General features: G+C 48.1%; 1 protein-coding gene across 2 annotated transcripts in view; it reads right to left on the reverse strand.

Annotated features, from left to right (window-relative positions):
- The window catches only part of CLCN4 (chloride voltage-gated channel 4), a 238,000-nt gene that overhangs the window by 182,821 nt on the left and 33,369 nt on the right, over positions 1 to 21,810 (reverse strand). For both annotated transcript variants that reach the window (XM_078657587.1, XM_078657586.1), the window contains exon 3: positions 2,782 to 2,933. In XM_078657587.1, coding sequence (XP_078513713.1) covers positions 2,782 to 2,933 — 152 coding nt within the window. The remainder of the gene's footprint in view (positions 1 to 2,781; positions 2,934 to 21,810) is intronic.

The raw sequence follows: 21,810 nt of genomic DNA on the forward strand, positions 1-21,810 counted from the left end.
CGACTCTAACACTATGGAGTCTCAAGGCGAGAGCGGCATGTCCTGTGCCCTGCCCCAGCACAGTCCGAGTGTGTGTTTGTGTGTATGTGATGTGAGAGTGTGTTCGTATGGGTGTGTGTATGGGTGTGTGAGAGAGCACGAGAGAGTATGTGTCTGTGTGCATAACCAGAGGCGCACACTGCACCAGTGCACGCACCTCTCCTTTTATTTAAAAGTATTCCCAGCTCGAGGCGCACAACCACACACAACCACACACACAACCACCCACACACACAATCACGCACAACACCACACACACAGCCACACACACAGCCACACACAGCCACACATACACAGCCACACACACACACACACAGCCACACACATACAGCCACACACAGCCACACACACAACCACAGCCACACACACAACCACAGCCACACACACAACCACAGCCACACACACAACCACAGCCACACACACAACCACAACCACACACAACCACAACCACAACCACAACCACACAACCACACACACAGCCACACACATACAACCACACACAACCACACACACAATCACACAACTACACACGCAACCACAACTACACACAAAACCACACATACAACCACACACACAACCACACCGTCAGTGCACACTTTCACCAGGCACAGACAACTCCAGCCGTCAGTGTACGCTTCCACCAGGCACACACACCACCAGCCATCAGTGCACACTTCCACCAGGCACACACAACACCAGCCGGCAGTGCACACTTCCACCAGGCGCACACACCACCAGCCATCAGTGCTCAATTTCTACAGGCACACACACCACTAGTTTGTTTTTGTTCACCCCCTCTGTGTTTTCCCATTGTTCTCTTGTAATTTAAAACAAATTGTAATGTATGCTTTCTTCCCTGTACGTACCAGCCCACCTCCTATGCCTCTCTGTCATGGCATCCCCTAACAGAGACATCCCCTCTCGTGTGCATATGTCTGTCTGTGTGTGTTTTTTACTGTGTGCGCGTTTCTGTATCTGTCTGTGCATCTCTATGTGCGTGTTTCTGTCTCTCGGTGCACATCTCTGTCTCGGTGTGCGTGTCTCTATCTGTGTGTATTTTTCTGTGTGTGCGTCACTATCTCTGTGTGTGCGTCTCTATATCTGCATTTGTCTCTGTAAGTACGTCTCTTCTCTGTGTGTGCATCTTTGTTTCTATGTGTGTCTCTGTCTGTGTGCGCGTCTCTCCGCTCTTACCTGCACAGACCGTCACTGGGTGGCAAGCTCAGGGACCGCCCTGGGCGACAAAAGCTCTAGCTACACCACTGGTTCAAATGATTTTGTTGAATCCTAAAAAAAGTATAAATCTAAGCCACTTTTACTTGAAAGAAACATCTAGATCTAAACTATTTTAGCTGAATTTAGCCGTAGTCTGACTGGGGCAGCAAAGCAACTGTATGTTACGTCTAGTGCACAGGTATCATTCATGTAGCATGTGCAGTGTCAGTGGGGCCCAGCAGTAGGAGGGGCCTTCTCTCATCCAATCATGACTTTCCTCTAATAGGCAGCTGAAGAGAAGGGAGCTAATTTTCCTCGCCTCCGTTTGGGTCTAAAAACATCTATGCTATGCAACTGGTTTCTGACATCCACATACCCAAGAATGTCTGGCTGAGTGAAATATTTCTAAAGAAAAAACACTGAAAACTCAGTCACGTCTAGATTGGCGAGGTATCCAATGTTAAAGAAAGAAAGAAGAGCAGAAGACAATTTCCAATGAAAAAAATATCTTTCCAGTTCTCTAAAAATAGGTAGCTTAGATGTAGGGAAAGAATGGAGAAGCAACATGTTGCAAGGAAACCAAAGTCAAACACCTAGATGAAGTATACTTAAACAAACGGAGATCAGCAGATTGAAGGCTTATCGTTGGCACACAAAAACGATACTGTCTTTGAGATAGCCCACGGCCATCAAATGGGCTTTTGAGTTTTGAAGATTTTAAAACCTATTCTCTCTTTCGCGACCAACCAATGTAAAAATCCATGCAAAGTACCAGTTAAATCAGTCCTAGTGTGTCTGAATTCTAAACCAAACGTAGGTTGGAAACTGTGGGGCCTCCGCACTTTCTTTATGGTACAGATAATGAGCAGGGAGATTCTCTCATAATGTATAGGTACAGGGTTCCAATATTTTTACATTTTGAAGAAAAGGTCAGATGAGTGTTTATGTGCTAAATGTGGCGGTAGATGTCATGGAGCATGCCAACATGTTGCACAACCTTTTTATTATGACATCTTGCCCTGGTAGCACTCAAATAACAGAACAAGATATTTTTTTTCTTTAAGGTATGAGATATTTAGCAGTTAAGCCTCCTCACTCCCATGAGGTTTCATCATATTTCTGTTTCGATAACCCAAGGGTGCAATCAGTAATGAAAAGCAACCTCAATTATCAATGTAAGAGTATTTACACTTTCCCTCCACTCTCCTTGTAAGGGGGAGCTGGTAACGAGACAACAGGTTCTAAAAAGGGCCCTTATGCATGGATCCCGTGGGGAATCCTTTTCACATAAAAAAGCAAATAATGAGTTCATGAATCTAATAACACAAATGATATGTGAAAGTATTCATTTACATCAGACATAGTACTGTGTCATGGTCAAATATTGACTGATGAAAGATTTAACAAGTAGATAATTGCTAGTTGGCAAAGAAAATATTTTGAGTGCTTGTCAATTCAGTTGTATGCAAGTATGAGGGTGTATTCTAGACTACATCACAGAATATTGAAATAAAAAATAGCTTATACCTTTCTATGTCTGTCTGTGTCACGCGATTTTTCTCTTAACCAATCAATGGTGTGGAAATCCTCATATGTTCCAACATCAGGTAATGGCTCATCCAGGAAATCCATTAAATTGCTCGAGCCATTCATTTCCCCTGCATTACTCAAGTTGGTATCTTTAAGACAGAAAATCAAAAAAAAAATTTTTTATGTAAAATACAGTTTTATTTGAGAAAGATAATAACCATCTAAATTAATTTTACACAACAACTTCTTTCACGCACAAAAATACATAGTAATAAAAATAATTCAGCAAGCTAACACACTGACCATGCCCACTAAAAGAAAATGTCCTTGTAGAGAGTGAAAACTATTCTGCTGTTGAGACAGCTAATACCAATTTGCCAACCCCTCCCCTAGAACTTTCTTTTCTGCAGATCTGAAGCAAACATGATCACCTGGCTCTCAGAAACAGCTAAAAATATGCGTTTGCTTATGACACCTTAACACAACAAACACTAATTCAGCGTCAGCCCTGTTCAACCATTGAAGACTCATCCAACAGCCCCACATCTTGGGCCAGATGTACGACCCTTACAATTTGGGAGTCGCAAATTGCACCGTTCTACGACTCGCAAAATGTAGGTCACAAATTGCATGCCTCATTAATATTCATGAGGCAGGGGCAATTTGCGACCCCATTGGGAATGGCTAGCATTCCCCGGGATGGTGGCCAGCTGGGTCAGCAGACTACCATGTCTGGGTCTGCTTTTTAAATAAAGCACATTCTTTTTTTTAAATGCAGCCCGTTTTCCTTAAAGGAAAAAGGGATGCATTTAAAAAAGAACAATTAAAAGTTTCTGTTTCACTTTTTAAGAGTAGGCAGTGGCCTGTAGGACCACTGCCTGCTCCTAAAAAATATTTTCACAACCACTCACAAAGGGGAAGAGGTCCCCTGGAGACCCCTTCCTATTTGCGAGGGGCTTACCACCTACTTGAAGAAGGTGGTAAACTGTAAGTGTTTTGCAACTGCAATTACAAAACAAGCATTCACTGAAGTGCGACTCGCTATTAGGAAGGGACGCCTCTTCCTAATAGCGAGTCGCAAACCCTATTTTGTGAGTCCGTAATAGGTTACCGACTTGCAGAATAGGGTTTGCACATGGGGCAGACCTATTTTGCAGTCGCAAACGGGCCGATTTTCCGTTTGCAACCGTAACAATCTGTCACACATCTGGCCCCTTATGTACTTCCCCCACCACTATACATACATATTTAACTTAAGCTGTTTGGGAAACAAAGTAAATTAGTATTTCTGAGATTTTTCCTCTAATGTCTCACAGAATAAATCCACAGAGCAAGTGCAAACGAGTATCTCATTCCAGCACGACACTCGTATGACAACGCTGCCTCTAAGTCTTCGACATACGATGCCTACGGAGCCAAATTTATCATTGACTACATTCTGATAAGGGTAACAGACTGGCCCAGATTTGCAATTCTGAGGATTCAATGGAAGTTAGAAAGCTAACATAATGTACTAGCCCTGGACATAAAACACAATATAGTGACAGAGCCGAGAGAAGTTAAAAAAATTTGAATTGCACATGGGACATCGGAAGGCAAGTGAGAATGAGATGGAACCCCCAATCTCCAGTCCAATGCAGAGGGTAGTAGTAGTAGTAGTAGTAGTAGTAGTGTAGTTCCTATTATCCCAATAGGCTCTGCGCATTGGAATAATACCTTCAATAGTATAGGCCTAGACCAGACGTTAACTAGGTCTACTACTGTCGATATTAGACTTAAAGTTTTGGGTTTGCCAGCTAGCTCAGAGTTCACTAGAAACTTTCTCGAATAGGCAAGGAGGAGTTGAACCTCCCTGGATAGAAAAGAAGGGATTTAGTTTCTGACAACCATAGAACATGACAACTTTGCTCTCCCCTAATCAAGAGTGTATCTCTAGAGTCGTGTGAAAACAAAAGACGACTTATTTTACTCAGTCAGTACGTGCATTCTTAGTCTCACCAGATTGTAGAGAAAAGGAAGAGACGGGCGTGTTCAATAAAAGATGGTATTTATTGATCAGTCTCTTTTCTCATACAAGAGAAATGGATCGATATTATCGCAATACTTATGGTTAAGTAAAGTGCATACAATAAAAGCAGAAGTATAAAATAATACTGTAAAAACATTTATATGGTTTCTAAGCCATAAGGTGGTTTAAAATGGATAAAATAGATACATACACATATACATTTGACTAATCGTACTCAACTGGTGTTTCTAACTACGCCTACCCCGGTGTACCTGACCTAAGCCTAATACGTGGGCGGGAATAGAAAGTAGCAGTTTAAGTTAAGTTTGTTTTGCCAAGTGGCTGACTCAAAAATTCTCTGCGAGGGGTTATTCAGTTCTGTACCTGGAATTTAGGATGAATGAGGGATGGTATCTCTCGTCTCTGGTCTCGATATTCCAGGCTGCCTGCGAGGGCTACCCGGAAGCGCCGGAGCTGGATTTCTCGGCAGGAGAAAGCAGCGTCTCGTTCTCAGCGCGTCAGGAAGGCGGGGCTGCGCCAGCGGGGTCTGCTCTGCTCTGGGCTTCGGCAAGTCTGGCTGCTCCGATCTCGTCACCACCACGTGTGTTTGCTTAAGGCAATACCGGTAATATTTATACCTTTAAGGTGCCGAGATTGACGTAAGGATGGACATAGATACGTCAATAAGGATGTCATACGACTTGGTCGTTAGCACATTCTTTTGCTGAAGTTCTCGGTGAAATCAAAACAATGGCCGCAGGGTTTTTCCCAGGTTGTCATAGGTTTGATTTGTTTTGAGAACTCCGTATGCCTTATCAGGGGCTGGAGGAATATCGCTTGTCTAATTAGATGGCAAGCGTTATGACCTAATCAGATAACACGTTCCTGTGCCGTAGTGTGGCTTAATCAGATAACGGTTTCTGCATCATGGGGGTTTTCTGCATCATGGGATGGCAGCTAGTTAACTTGTTAACCAGAATAGGGTCAGGAATAGGGGGATCGATACAGAACCTATAGGAATACATCACACCCACTCCACGCTAACTATGGACATATTTACGAATCTAGGCATAGTAAAACATACTGTAGAGTATTGTGTATACCTTACCACCCCAAAATACATAAAATGCATTTTGAAATTATCAAATATACGGAAAAAACTGTCACATGTATTATGTGCACTCAAGCTGTAGAATAATGCTAAAGTAATCACGCATACCTATACATTATCACTAATTTGTATATGAGAATTTACACATGAAATGGCTCTTAATACAGAAACAAGCATTTACAATGCAACGGTCTCGGCATCATTAAAGGTAGAGCTATTGGCATTCCTCATGACATTTTTTTTTCTTTAAATCATAAATAAATGGCATTGTCATTTACATTGTCAATACACACCACTCTGCACTCAACTGCTTTCACCTGCACTGCACTCAACTGCACTCACCAGCACTGCACTGCACTCACCTGCACTGCACTCAACTGCACTCACCTGCACTCAACTGCACTCACCTGCACTGCACTGCACTCAACTGCACTCACCTGCACTGCACTCACCTGCACTGCACTGCACTGCACTCACCTGCACTGCACTCACCTACACTGCACTCACCTACACTGCACTCACCTGCGCTCACCTGCACTGCACTCACCTGCACTGCACTCACCTGCACTGCACTCACCTGCACTGCACTGCACTCACCTGCACTGCACTCACCTGCACTGCACTGCACTCACCTGCACTGCACTCACCTGCACTGCACTGCACTCACCTGCACTGCACTGCACTCACCTGCACTGCACTGCACTCACCTGCACTGCACTCACCTGCACGCACTGCACTCGCCCGCACTCACCTGCACTGCACTCACCTGCACTGCACTCACCTGCACTGCACTCACCTGCACTGCACTCACCTGCACTGCACTCACCTGCACTGCACTGCACTCACCTGCAATGCACTCACCTGCACTGACCTGCACTGCACTCACCTGCACTGCACTCACCTGCACTGCACTGCACTGCCCTGCACTGCACGCACTGCACTCACCTGCACTGCACTCGCCTGCACTGCACTCGCCTGCACTGCACTCGCCTGCACTGCACTCGCCTGCACTGCACTCACCTGCACTGCACTCACCTGCACTGCACTCACCTGCACTGCACTGCACTCACCTGCACTGCGCTCACCTGCACTGCGCTCACCTGCACTGCGCTCACCTGCACTGCACTGCACTCACCTGCACTGCACTGCACTCACCTGCACTGCACTGCACTCACCTGCACTGCACTGCACTCACCTGCACTGCACTCACCTGCACTGCACTCACCTGCACTGCACTACACTCACCTGCACTGCACTGCACTGCATTCACCTGCATTGCACTGCACTCACCTGCACTGTACACACCTGCACTGCACACACCTGCACTGCACTCACCTGCACTGCACTCACCTGCACTGCACTCACCTGCACTGCACTCACCTGCACTGCACTGCACTCACCTGCACTGCACTCACCTGCACTGCACTCACCTGCACTGCACACACCTGCACTGCACTCACCTGCACTGCACTGCACTCACCTGCACTGCACTCACCTGCACTGACCTGCACTGCACTCACCTGCACTGCACTCACCTGCACTGCACTCGCCTGCACTGCACTCGCCTGCACTGCACTCGCCTGCACTGCACTCGCCTGCACTGCACTGCACTCCACTCCACTGCACTCACCTGCACTGCACTCACCTGCACTGCACTGCACTCACCTGCACTGCACTCACCTGCACTGCACTGCACTGCACTCACCTGCACTGCACTCACCTGCACTGCACTACACTCACCTGCACTGCACTGCACTGCATTCACCTGCATTGCACTGCACACACCTGCACTGCACTCACCTGCACTGCACTCACCTGCACTGCACTCACCTGCACTGCACTCACCTGCACTGCACTCACCTGCACTGCACTCACCTGCACTGCACTGCACTCACCTGCACTGCACTGCACACACCTGCACTGCACACACCTGCACTGCACACACCTGCACTGCACTCACCTGCACTGCACTGCACTCACCTGCACTCACCTGCACTGCACTCACCTGCACTGCACTCGCCTGCACTGCACTCGCCTGCACTCCACTGCACTGCACTCACCTGCACTGCACTGCACTCACCTGCACTGCACTCACCTGCACTCCACTGCACTCACCTGCACTGCACTCACCTACACTGCACTCACCTGCACTGCACTCACCTGCACTGCACTGCACTGCACTCACCTGCACTGCACTGCACTCACCTGCACTGCACTGCACTCACCTGCACTGCACTCACCTGCACTGCACTGCACTCACCTGCACTGCACTCACCTGCACTGCACACACCTGCACTGCACACACCTGCACTGCACTGCACTCACCTGCACTGCACTCGCCTGCACTGCACTCGCCTGCACTGCACTCGCCTGCACTGCACTCGCCTGCACTGCACTCGCCTGCACTGCACTCACCTGCACTGCACTCACCTGCACTGCACTCACCTGCACTGCACTGCACTCACCTGCACTGCACTCACCTGCACTGCACTACACTCACCTGCACTGCACTGCACTGCATTCACCTGCATTGCACTGCACTCACCTGCACTGCACACACCTGCACTGCACTCACCTGCACTGCACTCACCTGCACTGCACTCACCTGCACTGCACTCACCTGCACTGCACTCACCTGCACTGCACTCACCTGCACTGCACTCACCTGCACTGCACTGCACTCACCTGCACTGCACTCACCTGCACTGCACTGCACTCACCTGCACTGACCTGCACTGCACTCACCTGCACTGCACTCGCCTGCACTGCACTCGCCTGCACTGCACTCGCCTGCACTCCACTGCACTCACCTGCACTGCACTCACCTGCACTGCACTCACCTGCACTGCACTCACCTGCACTGCACTGCACTCACCTGCACTGCACTCACCTGCACTGCACTGCACTCACCTGCACTGACCTGCACTGCACTCACCTGCACTGCACTGGCCTGCACTGCACTCGCCTGCACTGCACTCGCCTGCACTGCACTGCACTCCACTCCACTGCACTCACCTGCACTGCACTCACCTGCACTGCACTCACCTGCACTGCACTGCACTCACCTGCACTGCACTGCACTGCACTCACCTACACTGCACTCACCTGCACTGCACTGCACTGCACTCACCTGCACTGCACTCACCTGCACTGCACTCACCTGCACTACACTCACCTGCACTGCACTGCACTCACCTGCACTGCACTCGCCTGCATTGCACTGCACACACCTGCACTGCACTCACCTGCACTGCACTCACCTGCACTGCACTCACCTGCACTGCACTGCACTGCACTGCACTCACCTGCACTGCACTCACCTGCACTGCACTCACCTGCACTGCACTGCACTCACCTGCACTGCACTCACCTGCACTGAACTGCACTCACCTGCACTGCACTGCACTCACCTGCACTGCACTGCACTCACCTGCACTGCACTCACCTGCACTGCACTGCACTGCACTCACCTGCACTCACCTGCACTGCACTCACCTGCACTGCACTCACCTGCACTGCACTGCACTCACCTGCACTGCACTCACCTGCACTGCACTCACCTGCACTGCACTCACCTGCACTGCACTCACCTGCACTGCACTCACCTGCACTGCACTGCATTCACCTGCACTGCACTGCATTCACCTGCACTGCACTCACCTGCACTGCACTCACCTGCACTGCACTCACCTGCACTGCACTCACCTGCACTGCACTCACCTGCACTGCACTCACCTGCACTGCACTCACCTGCACTGCACTCACCTGCACTGCACTCACCTGCACTGCACTCACCTGCACTGCACTCACCTGCACTCACCTGCACTGCACTCACCTCTCCACTGCACTGCACACAACTGCACTGCACTGCACTCACCTGCACTGCACTCACCTGCACTGCACTCACCTGCACTGCACTGCACTCACCTGCACTGCACTCACCTGCACTGCACTCCACTGCACTGCTCCTGCACTGCACTGCACTCACCTGCACTCACCTGCACTGCACTCACCTGCACTGCACCTCATGCACTGCACTCACCTGCTGCACTCACCTGCACTGCACTCACCTGCACTGCACTGCACTCACCTGCACTGCACTCACCTGCACTGCACTCACCTGCACTGCACTGCCCTGCACTGCACTGCACTCACCTGCACTGCACTCACCTGCACTCACCTGCACTGCACTCACCTGCACTGCACTCACCTGCACTGCACTGCACTCACCTGCACTGCACTCACCTGCACTGCACTCACCTGCACTGCACTGCCCTGCACTGCACTGCACTCACCTGCACTCACCTGCACTGCACTCACCTGCACTGCACTCACCTGCACTGCACTCACCTGCACTGCACTCACCTGCGCTGCACTCACCTGCGCTGCACTCACCTGCGCTGCACTCACCTGCGCTGCACTCACCTGCACTGCACTCACCTGCACTGCACTCACCTGCACTGCACTCACCTGCACTGCACTCACCTGCACTGCACTCACCTGCACTGCACTCACCTGCACTGCACTCACCTGCACTGCACTCACCTGCACTCACCTGCACTGCACTCACCTGCACTGCACTCACCTGCACTGCACTCACCTGCACTGCACTCACCTGCACTGCACTCACCTGCACTGCACTCACCTGCACTGCACTCACCTGCACTCCCCTGCACTGCACTCACCTGCACTGCACTCACCTGCACTCCACTGCACTGCACTCCACTGCACTGCACTCACCTGCACTGCACTGCACTCACCTGCACTGCACTCACCTGCACTGCACTGCACTCACCTGCACTGCACTCACCTGCACTGCACTCACCTGCACTGCACTCACCTGCATTGCACTCACCTGCACTGCACTCACCTGCACTGCACACACCTGCACTGCACACACCTGCACTGCACTCACCTGCACTGCACTCACCTGCACTGCACTCACCAGCACTGCACTGCACTCACCTGCACTGCACTCACATGCACTGCACTGCACTCACCTGCACTGCACTCACCTGCACTGCACTCACCTGCACTGCACTGCACTCACCTGCACTGCACTCACCTGCACTGCACTCACCTGCACTGCACTGCACTGCACTCACCTGCACTCACCTGCACTGCACTCACCTGCACTGCACTCACCTGCACTGCACTCACCTGCACTGCACTCACCTGCACTGCACTGCACTCACCTGCACTGCACTCACCTGCACTGCACTCACCTGCACTGCACTCACCTGCACTGCACTCACCTGCACTGCACTCACCTGCACTGCACTCACCTGCACTGCACTCACCTGCACTGCACTCACCTGCACTGCACTCACCTGCACTGCACTCACCTGCACTCCCCTGCACTGCACTCACCTGCACTGCACTCACCTGCACTGCACTCACCTGCACTGCACTCACCTGCACTGCACTCACCTGCACTGCACTCACCTGCACTGCACTCACCTGCACTGCACTCACCTGCACTGCACTCACCTGCACTGCACTCACCTGCACTGCACTCACCTGCACTGCACTGCACTCACCTGCACTGCACTCACCTGCACTGCACTCACCTGCACTGCACTCACCTGCACTGCACTCACCTGCACTGCACTCACCTGCACTGCACTCACCTGCACTGCACTCACCTGCACTGCACTCACCTGCACTGCACTCACCTGCACTGCACTCACCTGCACTGCACTGCACTCACCTGCACTGCACTCACCTGCACTGCACTCACCTGCACTGCACTCACCTGCACTGCACTCACCTGCACTGCACTCACCTGCACTGCACTCACCTGCACTGCACTCACCTGCACTGCACTCACCTGCACTGCACTCACCTGCACTGCACTCACCTGCACTCCCCTGCACTGCACTCACCTGCACTGCACTCACCTGCACTGCACTCACCTGCACTGCACTCACCTGCACTGCACTCACCTGCACTGCACTCACCTGCACTGCACTCACCTGCACTGCACTCACCTGCACTGCACTCACCTGCACTGCACTCACCTGCACTCCACTGCACTGCACTCACCTGCACTGCACTGCACTCACCTGCACTGCACTCACCTGCACTCACCTGCACTGCACTCACCTGCACTGCACTGCACTCACCTGCACTGCACTCACCTGCACTGCACTCACCTGCACTGCACTCACCTGCACTGCACTCACCTGCACTGCACTCACCTGCACTCACCTGCACTGCACTCACCTGCACTGCACTGCACTCACCTGCACTGCACTGCACTCACCTGCACTGCACTGCACTCACCTGCACTGCACTGCACTGCACTCACCTGCACTGCACTCACCTGCACTGCACTCACCTGCACTGCACTCACCTGCACTGCACTCACCTGCACTGCACTCACCTGCACTGCACTCACCTGCACTGCACTCACCTGCACTACTCTGCACTCACTACTCTGCACTCACTACTCTGCACTCTGCACTCACTACTCTGCACTCTCTACTCACTACTCTGCACTCTCTACTCACTACTCTGCACTCTCTACTCACTACTCTGCACTCACTACTCACTACTCTGCACTCACTACTCTGCACTCTCTACTCACTACTCTGCACTCTCTACTCACTACTCTGCACTCACTACTCACTACTCTGCACTCACTACTCTGCACTCACTACTCACTACTCTGCACTCACTACTCACTACTCTGCACTCACTACTCACTACTCTGCACTCACTACTCACTACTCTGCACTCACTACTCACTACTCTGCACTCACTACTCTGCACTCACTACTCTGCACTCACTACTCTGCACTCACTACTCTGCGCACTCACTACTCTGCGCACTCACTACTCTGCGCACTCACTACTCTGCGCACTCACTACTCTGCGCACTCACTCCTCTGCACTCACTCCTCTGCACTCACTCCTCTGCACTCACTACTCTGCACTCACTACTCTGCACTCACTACTCTGCACTCACTACTCTGCACTCACTACTCTGCACTCACTACTCGGCACTCACTACTCGGCACTCACTACTCACTACTCGGCACTCACTACTCACTACTCGGCACTCACTACTCACTACTCGGCACTCACTACTCACTACTCGGCACTCACTACTCACTACTCGGCACTCACTACTCTGCACTCACTACTCTGCACTCACTACTCTGCACTCACTACTCTGCACTCACTACTCTGCACTCACTACTCTGCACTCACTACTCTGCACTCACTACTCTGCACTCACTACTCTGCACTCACTACTCTGCACTCACTACTCTGCACTCACTACTCTGCACTCACTACTCTGCACTCACTACTCTGCACTCACTACTCTGCACTCACTACTCGGCACTCACTACTCGGCACTCACTACTCACTACTCGGCACTCACTACTCACAACTCGGCACTCACTACTCGGCATTCACTACTCACTACTCGGCACTCACTACTCACTACTCTGCACTCACTACTCACTACTCTGCACTCACTACTCACTACTCTGCACTCACTACTCACTCCTCTGCACTCACTCCTCTGCACTCACTACTCTGCACTCACTACTCTGCACTCACTACTCTGCACTCACTACTCTGCACTCACTACTCTGCACTCACTACTCTGCACTCACTACTCGGCACTCACTACTCGGCACTCACTACTCGGCACTCACTACTCGGCACTCACTACTCGGCACTCACTACTCTGCACACTCACTACTCTGCACACTCACTACTCTGCACTCTCTGCACACTCTCTCTGCACACTCTCTCTGCACTCACAACTCTGCACTCACTACTCTGCACTCACTACTCTGCACTCACTACTCTGCACTCACTACTCTGCACTCACTACTCTGCACTCACTACTCTGCACTCACTACTCTGCACTCACTACTCTGCACTCACTACTCTGCACTCACTACTCTGCACTCACTACTCTGCACTCACTACTCTGCACTCACTACTCTGCACTCACTACTCTGCACTCACTACTCTGCACTCACTACTCTGCACTCACTACTCTGCACTCACTACTCTGCACTCACTACTCTGCACTCACTACTCTGCACACACTACTCTGCACACACTACTCTGCACACACTACTCTGCACACACTACTCTGCACACACTACTCTGCACACACTCACTCTGCACACACTCACTCTGCACTCACTCACTCTGCACTCACTACTCTGCACTCACTACTCTGCACTCTCTGCACACTCACTCTGCACTGTGCACACCACTGATATCATGGAATCTTCCACCACACTTTCTAAAACTCTATAGTCGGAAGCATAATAGGCACAGAACCAAAAGAAGGGTAGACATTGCTTAAAATAATCTTATTGTATTTATGAGAAGCAAAGGCGAGACTGTGAAATGTGCTGAATATCAGTTTGTTACGAATCAACAGAGTGGAGTTAGAGAACCAAGAAATAGTAATTTAGAATCCGGGTTAGAAGGAGTAGTAATCACAAGCTGAGGATCAACGGGCACGAAACAGCTTGGTGGGCGCGCAGGAGACGCAGCGTGAGCGTGCACATCAGCTGAAGATCGCGGAGAAGACACCGAGCCTGCCTGCTGCCGTGACTGACGCTGCAGAGGGAAAGAGCCCGGTGAGTGGGGGTAGGGGGGGGGGCGGCAGAGAGGGAGGGTGTGTGTGTGTGTGTGCGTGCGTGTGTCTGTCTGTGTGCGTGCGTGTGTCTGTCTGTGTGTGTCTGGTGTGTGCCTGCCTGCCTGCCTTTGTGTGTGCGCGTCCACAGACCCTGGTCGGCTCGTGCACCGCTCTGTACTCCCTTGCGAGCTTACTCGGCGACAATAGTTCTCGTTGCCGAGACCTAAAAAGGTTCGAGACCATTCCATCACAGAATAAAATAATTATGAACATACCAGCGGGCAGCTAATGTCTATAAAGTATCTAAAAATAGAAATTTTAGTTCTCTAAGAATAGTTCTTACTTTAAGCAGAAGATAAGTGTCCCGAAAAATTCGTAAAAATATTTTGGGGCTGCTGAAAAAAATTGCTGTCCGTGAACTGGAGGGAAAATTGTTCATGGTATTTATTATTCTAGTTGAAGGCCAAATTCAGGGAACGCCGTGTGCGAGCTTGCTCAAAAGTCTCTATTTCTGCTCTGGTGAGAACATCATATCATTTAGACTGTCGAAAAAGCTGTCAACAGCTTCCTGGCAGAGTTCCACTAACTCGGAAAAAGGTGTAACCATGCATTCGTGCGCATGATTGTCTCCATTGACGTTTTGATTAGTATTGCTGACAGAAGGTCGTACCTGATCAATGCTGCTTTCATCTTGAACTTCACTACCCCTTAATCGTAGTGGTGAAGTTTCCACGAATGCCGTCATCAGGATTGGTAGCCGTTGAGGGCAGCACAAAGCATGAGCCTTTATTGGACTCAACAATGTTTCTGCATCCACAGGCGCATCCGATTGTAGCGTCAGACAGGTGTCCAACACGCATTCTTCTCCGCACAGCAAGCACCTTAATACAGGTAAAACACATCGATGCCACATTGGTCGAAATGAAAGAAACCAAGTCATGTTCAGGTCTCTAAGCCGGGATAGTCCCAGGATTTTTGATATCCGGTCCCGGTATCCAATGGCTCGGATTGTTTCTTCCCTTGTCGCAGGTGTTTTGTCTGTGACACGGTTTGCCATAACGAAATATTAGGACCAAGAATAGGATTCCTGCAATTAGTCCCAAAATGAGGGGAAATCCGCCAAAAATCGAATGGACGAAATCTGGAAAAATACCCAGTATGGCTTTGAATGGTGTTAATGCCATCAAAAATACTGTCTTAAATACTTTTGAGACTCCACTGGTATCAGAAATATTTAAGATTTCATTCAGGATTTCTGCGAAATGTATGGGGGAATTAGTTGATAACAATGACTGAATCTCTGCAGTCGTCCTTGCGACTAGGAGATCATACGTTTCTTTTGATGACGTGAGCCTTGTCGGCGTCTGAAGAAGCACTGTTTTCATTCTGCTTAAAGTATCTATTCGAATAGAAGTAATTTTCAAGTTGGGCCATGCCCTTGCCTCCCTGTCTGGAAAGGAGCTGGGGAACAATGAGTGTCCACAGCACATGACCTTCGCAGTCGTAGTTACGAGATAAGGAGTCCCGGGCATAAGACTACAACATCTGCGATCCACAATTAGAATGTAACTCCCATTATAGAGTCTTTGAAAGAATGGTTCTCTCTCTGTTGCAGGTGCGCCTAGCTGGTGACATGAAAGGTTATTTGAGTTCCCTTCACAGGCTCCATGCAAACTAATTCCGTTACACAGAAGTGTACCGCTTAGTGACATCGCACAACTATTGCCACTAAGAAACACTTTCTGTACTTTATTACTGACACATGCATGTGAATAGGGCAAGTTCCATGTTGTCTTAATGTACCCTTTTCCCAATTTTTCGTACATGCCAGTCTGTATATATTTTTGGCAGTATTGAAACCTAAAGGTTGATATTGGAATATTAATTATCCCATGTATTATCCATTCACTGACAGGTCGTTCTGACATTGTCACTGGTAATCTCTCGAGTTTCTCAATGCTCAGGATTGTATAATCAGCACCCTTTTGTGCCATACTGATTTGTTTATCAGTAAGGTTAAAGATATTGAATAGTGACGTTGTGTTGATTAAACGCCAAGGCACATAGCCTGAACGCAGATTTTGTAACGTCCAGCCAAGTTGTACAATAGAACGCAATTGAGACTGACCGTGTTGTAACAACAGTAAGTCTTGCGATAATATGTCGATTGCTGAAGACACAATGCTGTCCAAAGAAAAAATTCTGGAGGACAGAGTCATTAACCCATTGTCCACTACAGAAAGTGATTTTTCCAAATTAATACGGTCAAATTCCCGTATTCTTTCTGCTGTCTCAATTTGAGTTACCTTCCAGGCCTCGTTGTATGCTGCATATACAGAGGATGCTATGAAACGTTTTTGACGCTGTTTGCGCGGTCCCATAATGAAATCACGCAAGTCAGCACCGTCAGTAAGTAAAGTTAGGTGTTGCTTAATTTCTGCCAGTGTGGAAGTTTGTAGCCATTGAAGGCAGAGTTTGCCCACACTGTAGGTGGTTATTATCCCTGGGTGTTGTCTTTGGGAATATCTAGGGTCTGGCCTGGTCAATTTGAACCCCTGTGTTTTGTTCAGGAATCTGTCTTGACAGTTATTAGTATCTGTGGGCCAGATCAACCACTGTTTCCAATCTGGATGTGTTCTGTTTTGGTTTAATACATAATTTACGTCTATCTCTTCATCTGTAGAGCTATTGCTGTTCATTGTTGGTTTTGGAATAGACGGTTTATTTAAGTCTTTGATTTTGGCTAGGCCAAGACAGGTAGTTTGTTGAACAGTGTCATTTAAAAATATAATTTGTTCTGGGATCATGCAGGCTCTAAACAAAGATTCTATACCTTGTACTTGCCATTCTTTTGTACCCCAAACACTTTTTACTTCAACATTTTTGTCCCAATAATCAAAACCAAAAGTATTCATTTGTTCAAAAAATGAGTCTGAATATATCAATTTCGTGTTTGTTATCATGGTCTTTGTCCCTGTCTTATTTGACAATTTGAAATAAAATGTTTCAGCATTACTTGTGTTAAAACCTGAGAAGTATGAATATTTGTCATAAAAGGTTCTTGAGCTTCCTTTTGGAGGGGTTGCACAATGTTCCCATTGATTATAATTTAAAACATTTCTAGGTTGTGCTGATTTATGTAAAAAATGGTTACCATAGTGGTTGTAACAGTACATACTATCATAATTTGTCGAACCCTGCAAATAATCATGTTTGGTAAATTTAGCAGACAACACTAGGTCAGACATCATATTATTTATACTTTCAAAGTCCCAATCATCAGCAAATGAGCTTGGTTTTACAAAGTCACTCAACGAGATCTTGATTTGGTGTGGATATTTCAGGATTTCGACCGGACCATACATTTCTTAGTCAGTGTTGTCCCATGCTACCCCACCCGGTATAGGATTGGCTGTGAAGTTGACTGAAGAAAGTTCTCTTTTCTCGACGTGTGAAGATGTGTGCGGTTTGAGGATCAAGTTGATTTTCTGACTTGCTGTGTCCATTTTAGCATATTTTCCCTCAATGAAGCGTCCCAAAGTTAGTACCATGATGAGCCAAAGTATGAGGATAAATGCACCACAACCCACCCAAAATTCAATCCATGGAGAAATCAGATATGTTTCTTTCAGTTGTTTCAAAAGTTCTTTAACTTTATCTTTAAAGGTTTTTGTTGATGGCTGTGTTTTTGATTCACTGAAGCCTTCAGAGGAATCATCGAAGTTTATGAAGTAGCCGGATGCAGTTCTGTCCATTGTTCCAATTGCTTCAGGATTACTGTTTCTTGCATATTCGTTTGTTACTTCATTGTAGGTTGGTGTGTCTCTGCTAAATGTTTTTATTTGGGTTTTCAGAGGTTTAAGTTCCATTGCATTGTTGCATAGTCCTTGTTGTTCTTCTGTAGGCGTTTCGAATGTGATTAGCCTCTTAGTTAGGACCTCTGTATTGGTAGCAAACCTTGGTGTTCTACTACTTATCGGGAGTCCACTTGGCCTACTATTTGTTATCGGCCACATGATTGTGGTTTTACCAGGTCAATGGATACAACTCGGTTCTCCTTTTTACCAGCAAGCGGCGGTAGTACAACTGATCTTGTCCCGTTGATGGACAAGACAGGAACTGCTTTTCTGTAAGAAGGCCCAAATTCCTTCTTTACCGCGATCTTTTCTCTGACTAGATCCCCGACTTTTGGAATCCAGACAGGTCTTGCTGGGACAGGTGGTGGTTCTTCAGTGGTTGTTGGCTGCTGTTTCAACTTTATGTTGCTCAGGTCTTTTCTTGTTTCGTTTAAGTCCTGCAAAATAGCCAAACGATCTTTGATATCAAAGCTTTTTTCCTTCACCACTGAAGTCTGACTGTCGAGATCTAAGACTAACATCCTAGTTCCAAACAATAATTCGTACGGACTGAATCCCTTCAGAGAATTTCTTGGCAGGTTATTTAGACTACGTTGGACACTTATTAGATGTTTGACCCACCCAGCTCCTGAACCTAATATCCTTTCCGTTATAGATAGCTTTATGCCTTGGTTTTTTCTTTACACCATCCCGTATCCCTCAGGAAGGAAGTGAGAAGAGTCCCGCTGTGCTATGCTCATTTGGCCATGTTTCCCCTCAGGCTGGAGGGCTAGAGTGAAAACAATGGTCAAACGTAGCATGCTCCTAGCGTATATGCCATTTAGACTCGCAAATCTTTGTATAACAGTCCAGACGTCAGCCGAGTGCTGGTGATCTACATTATAAGTGGAAACTAGCCTGTATATGTTAATCGGACGCTTTGCTTTTTACTGTTGATCTTTTCTGGAGTGAAACGCCACGGTAGTATACCGTTTCTCTCGCCACTGCGATCTCTGTTGCAGTCTGGGCATTTTTTTACAAAGATGTGATGCTGCAGGCTCATGCCTGGCCACCAGTACCTTTAATTAAAATTAATTAATTATGTGCTTATATAGCGCTGGAATCACTCCCGAAGGGGTACCTCCGCGCTTCGACCGCTGCGAAACCCTTCCTGGCTTCCCTGAGAGATGGTCCCTTAATGGGTATCTCCAGGGTGAGACCAGGCATCCCCGGCGGTCTGGTGGGGCCGTTAGTGAAGATGAGGCAAGCTAGTGCCCAGAGTTGCCGAGTGTGATCGCTGATCAGAGTGGGCACCGAGGCGAGAGAATTATCGAGTCCGCTGACCCTGCTCCAGAAACCTGCCGCGTCGGGAATCGAACCCTGGTCCCGGGCCGTCCTCTGCTCTCGGGTCTGCCGCCTCTAACCAGTGAGCCACACTACTCCACTTGATTGTAATTCTTCCAGAGAATCTTTTAGTTTGAGGTGTCCGAGACCCTCACCCATATGTGCATCTGCAATTAACAAAGTTCTCCTGTCCATGTTTGGAATTACTCTATCCCCCACTCCAGGGATTCGAGCAAAAGGGACGGAGTTTGCATCGATTATGTATGTATAATTGAGTGGATAGTTGATCGGTAGCGCTGAGCAGTCGCCTTTTGATGACGTTTTCACCGCCAGCACGGTTTCACCGTCAATGTACTTCATTGTACGCTTTTTTCTAGCTACGGAAGCCGATTTAGTTGCTACCGCTGTGGCTGTCTCAGCCAATGAATTCCCTGCAACGTGAACGCCATCACGCTGATGACTCAGTGAGTGTGTCACGTGAGTCTTTGGTAGTTCTTTTTGTAACAGAACTATTTGTTCCCAAAGCAGTTTTTGCTTTATTGTTGCACCTGTGTCATCTTTGTAACCGTTTTGAATCCATGTCTGCAAATCCTTGTTATATGATTTGACGCAGTAATATGAATCGGACACTATAAGTGTCGGGAATTCGCGATCCGCATTATCTAGCGCCATTTTCAATGCTATTATTTCAGTCTGTTGTTCTGAATTAGTTTCTACTGAGTGTGTTTTTGTTAATAGAGGTCTTAGTTTACCTCCGTGCCACACTTCTTTTGTAATCCCACATGTCGGGTTGTATGCTTGTTCTCCCCAAACGGAGGGTTGAGCATGTCCGTCTGTATAGATTACACAAGCGTATTGTCGTAAGGGCAGAATGTCGATTGGCAGAGGGAATGTTCTTTCATATTCGCGATTTTTTAGTTCCTCTAGTTCTGGATCAAAGTAGTAGTATACTTTGTCCGTTGTAATTGAATTCACCCATTGTATCCATTCCGGATTCAATGTTGTTGTTGGTAAATTACACGGTGTTGTTAATGCCTCAAAGGCTGATTCTGCTGTTCTGACTGTGATACGTCTACCGTCAGCTTTATCTTTTTCTCTAGCTATTGCGGTTTGAACTGCATGAACAATGTTTTCTTTAATGCTGAACTTCTTTTCAGTTTCTGTGTACAAGTGTGATTTGAATGCAATTGGTACCTTTTCTCCCTCATTAGAGGTCAGGTATGTGAATCCGCATCTTCCTGGGATGACTCGAATCACAAGATTGCGTGTGTTATCACGTGTTTCTAATTTTGTTTTAATTAACATGTCTGTTTGTAAGGATCTCAGAATTTCTGTGTGTATTTGAGTCCAATTGGTTCTTTTAAAATCTGGTTTTATTAGATCATAAAGGGGTTTGACCCTTTCTGCGTAATTTGCAATGTATGTTCTTCCGAAATTTAGGAAGCCTAGAATTGACTGTAGGTTTTTTAGTGTTCTAGGTGCTTGGAGTACGGCACATTTCTCTAGGAAATTGTCAGCCAGGCTTTTGCCTTCACTTGATAATTCATATCCTAAGAACAGGACTGTTAGATGGGCAATTCTAGATTTTTTAAAGTTGAATTTGTAACCCTCTGCTGCGAACCCAAGTATTATGGTGTTCACTCTCTTCAAGTGAGTATCCAAGTCATCATCTGTTAGGTATATGTCGTCGACATACGATAATGCTTCGTCATCATATGTTTGTAGTAATTCTGTTACTCTCGCTGAGAATACCCCTGGGCTATTCTTGTACCCCTGGGCTAACCGACAGAATTCTTTTTGAGTGCCATTTATTGAGAACGCAGACAAATATCTGCTCTCTGGTGCTATGTTTTGACAAAAGAATCCATTAGAGATGTCTAATGTTGTTTTGTATTTTTTGCGCACTATGTTATTCATTAGTGCAGCACTATGCGAGTTTTGTACTGCAAAAGTTTTGCAACATGAGTTAAGGTGTCTGTAATCCAAAACTAGACGATATGAATTGTCTGGTTTGGAGACCGGAAACAAAGGGTTGTTCATTTGTGAGGTGCAAGTTTCAATCACCCCCTGGTATTCTAATTGATCTAGGATTTCTTTTACCTGTTTTTTT

Source organism: Lissotriton helveticus, chromosome 8 (genome assembly GCF_964261635.1).
Source record: "Lissotriton helveticus chromosome 8, aLisHel1.1, whole genome shotgun sequence".
In the NCBI taxonomy this organism is placed as follows: domain Eukaryota; kingdom Metazoa; phylum Chordata; class Amphibia; order Caudata; family Salamandridae; genus Lissotriton; species Lissotriton helveticus.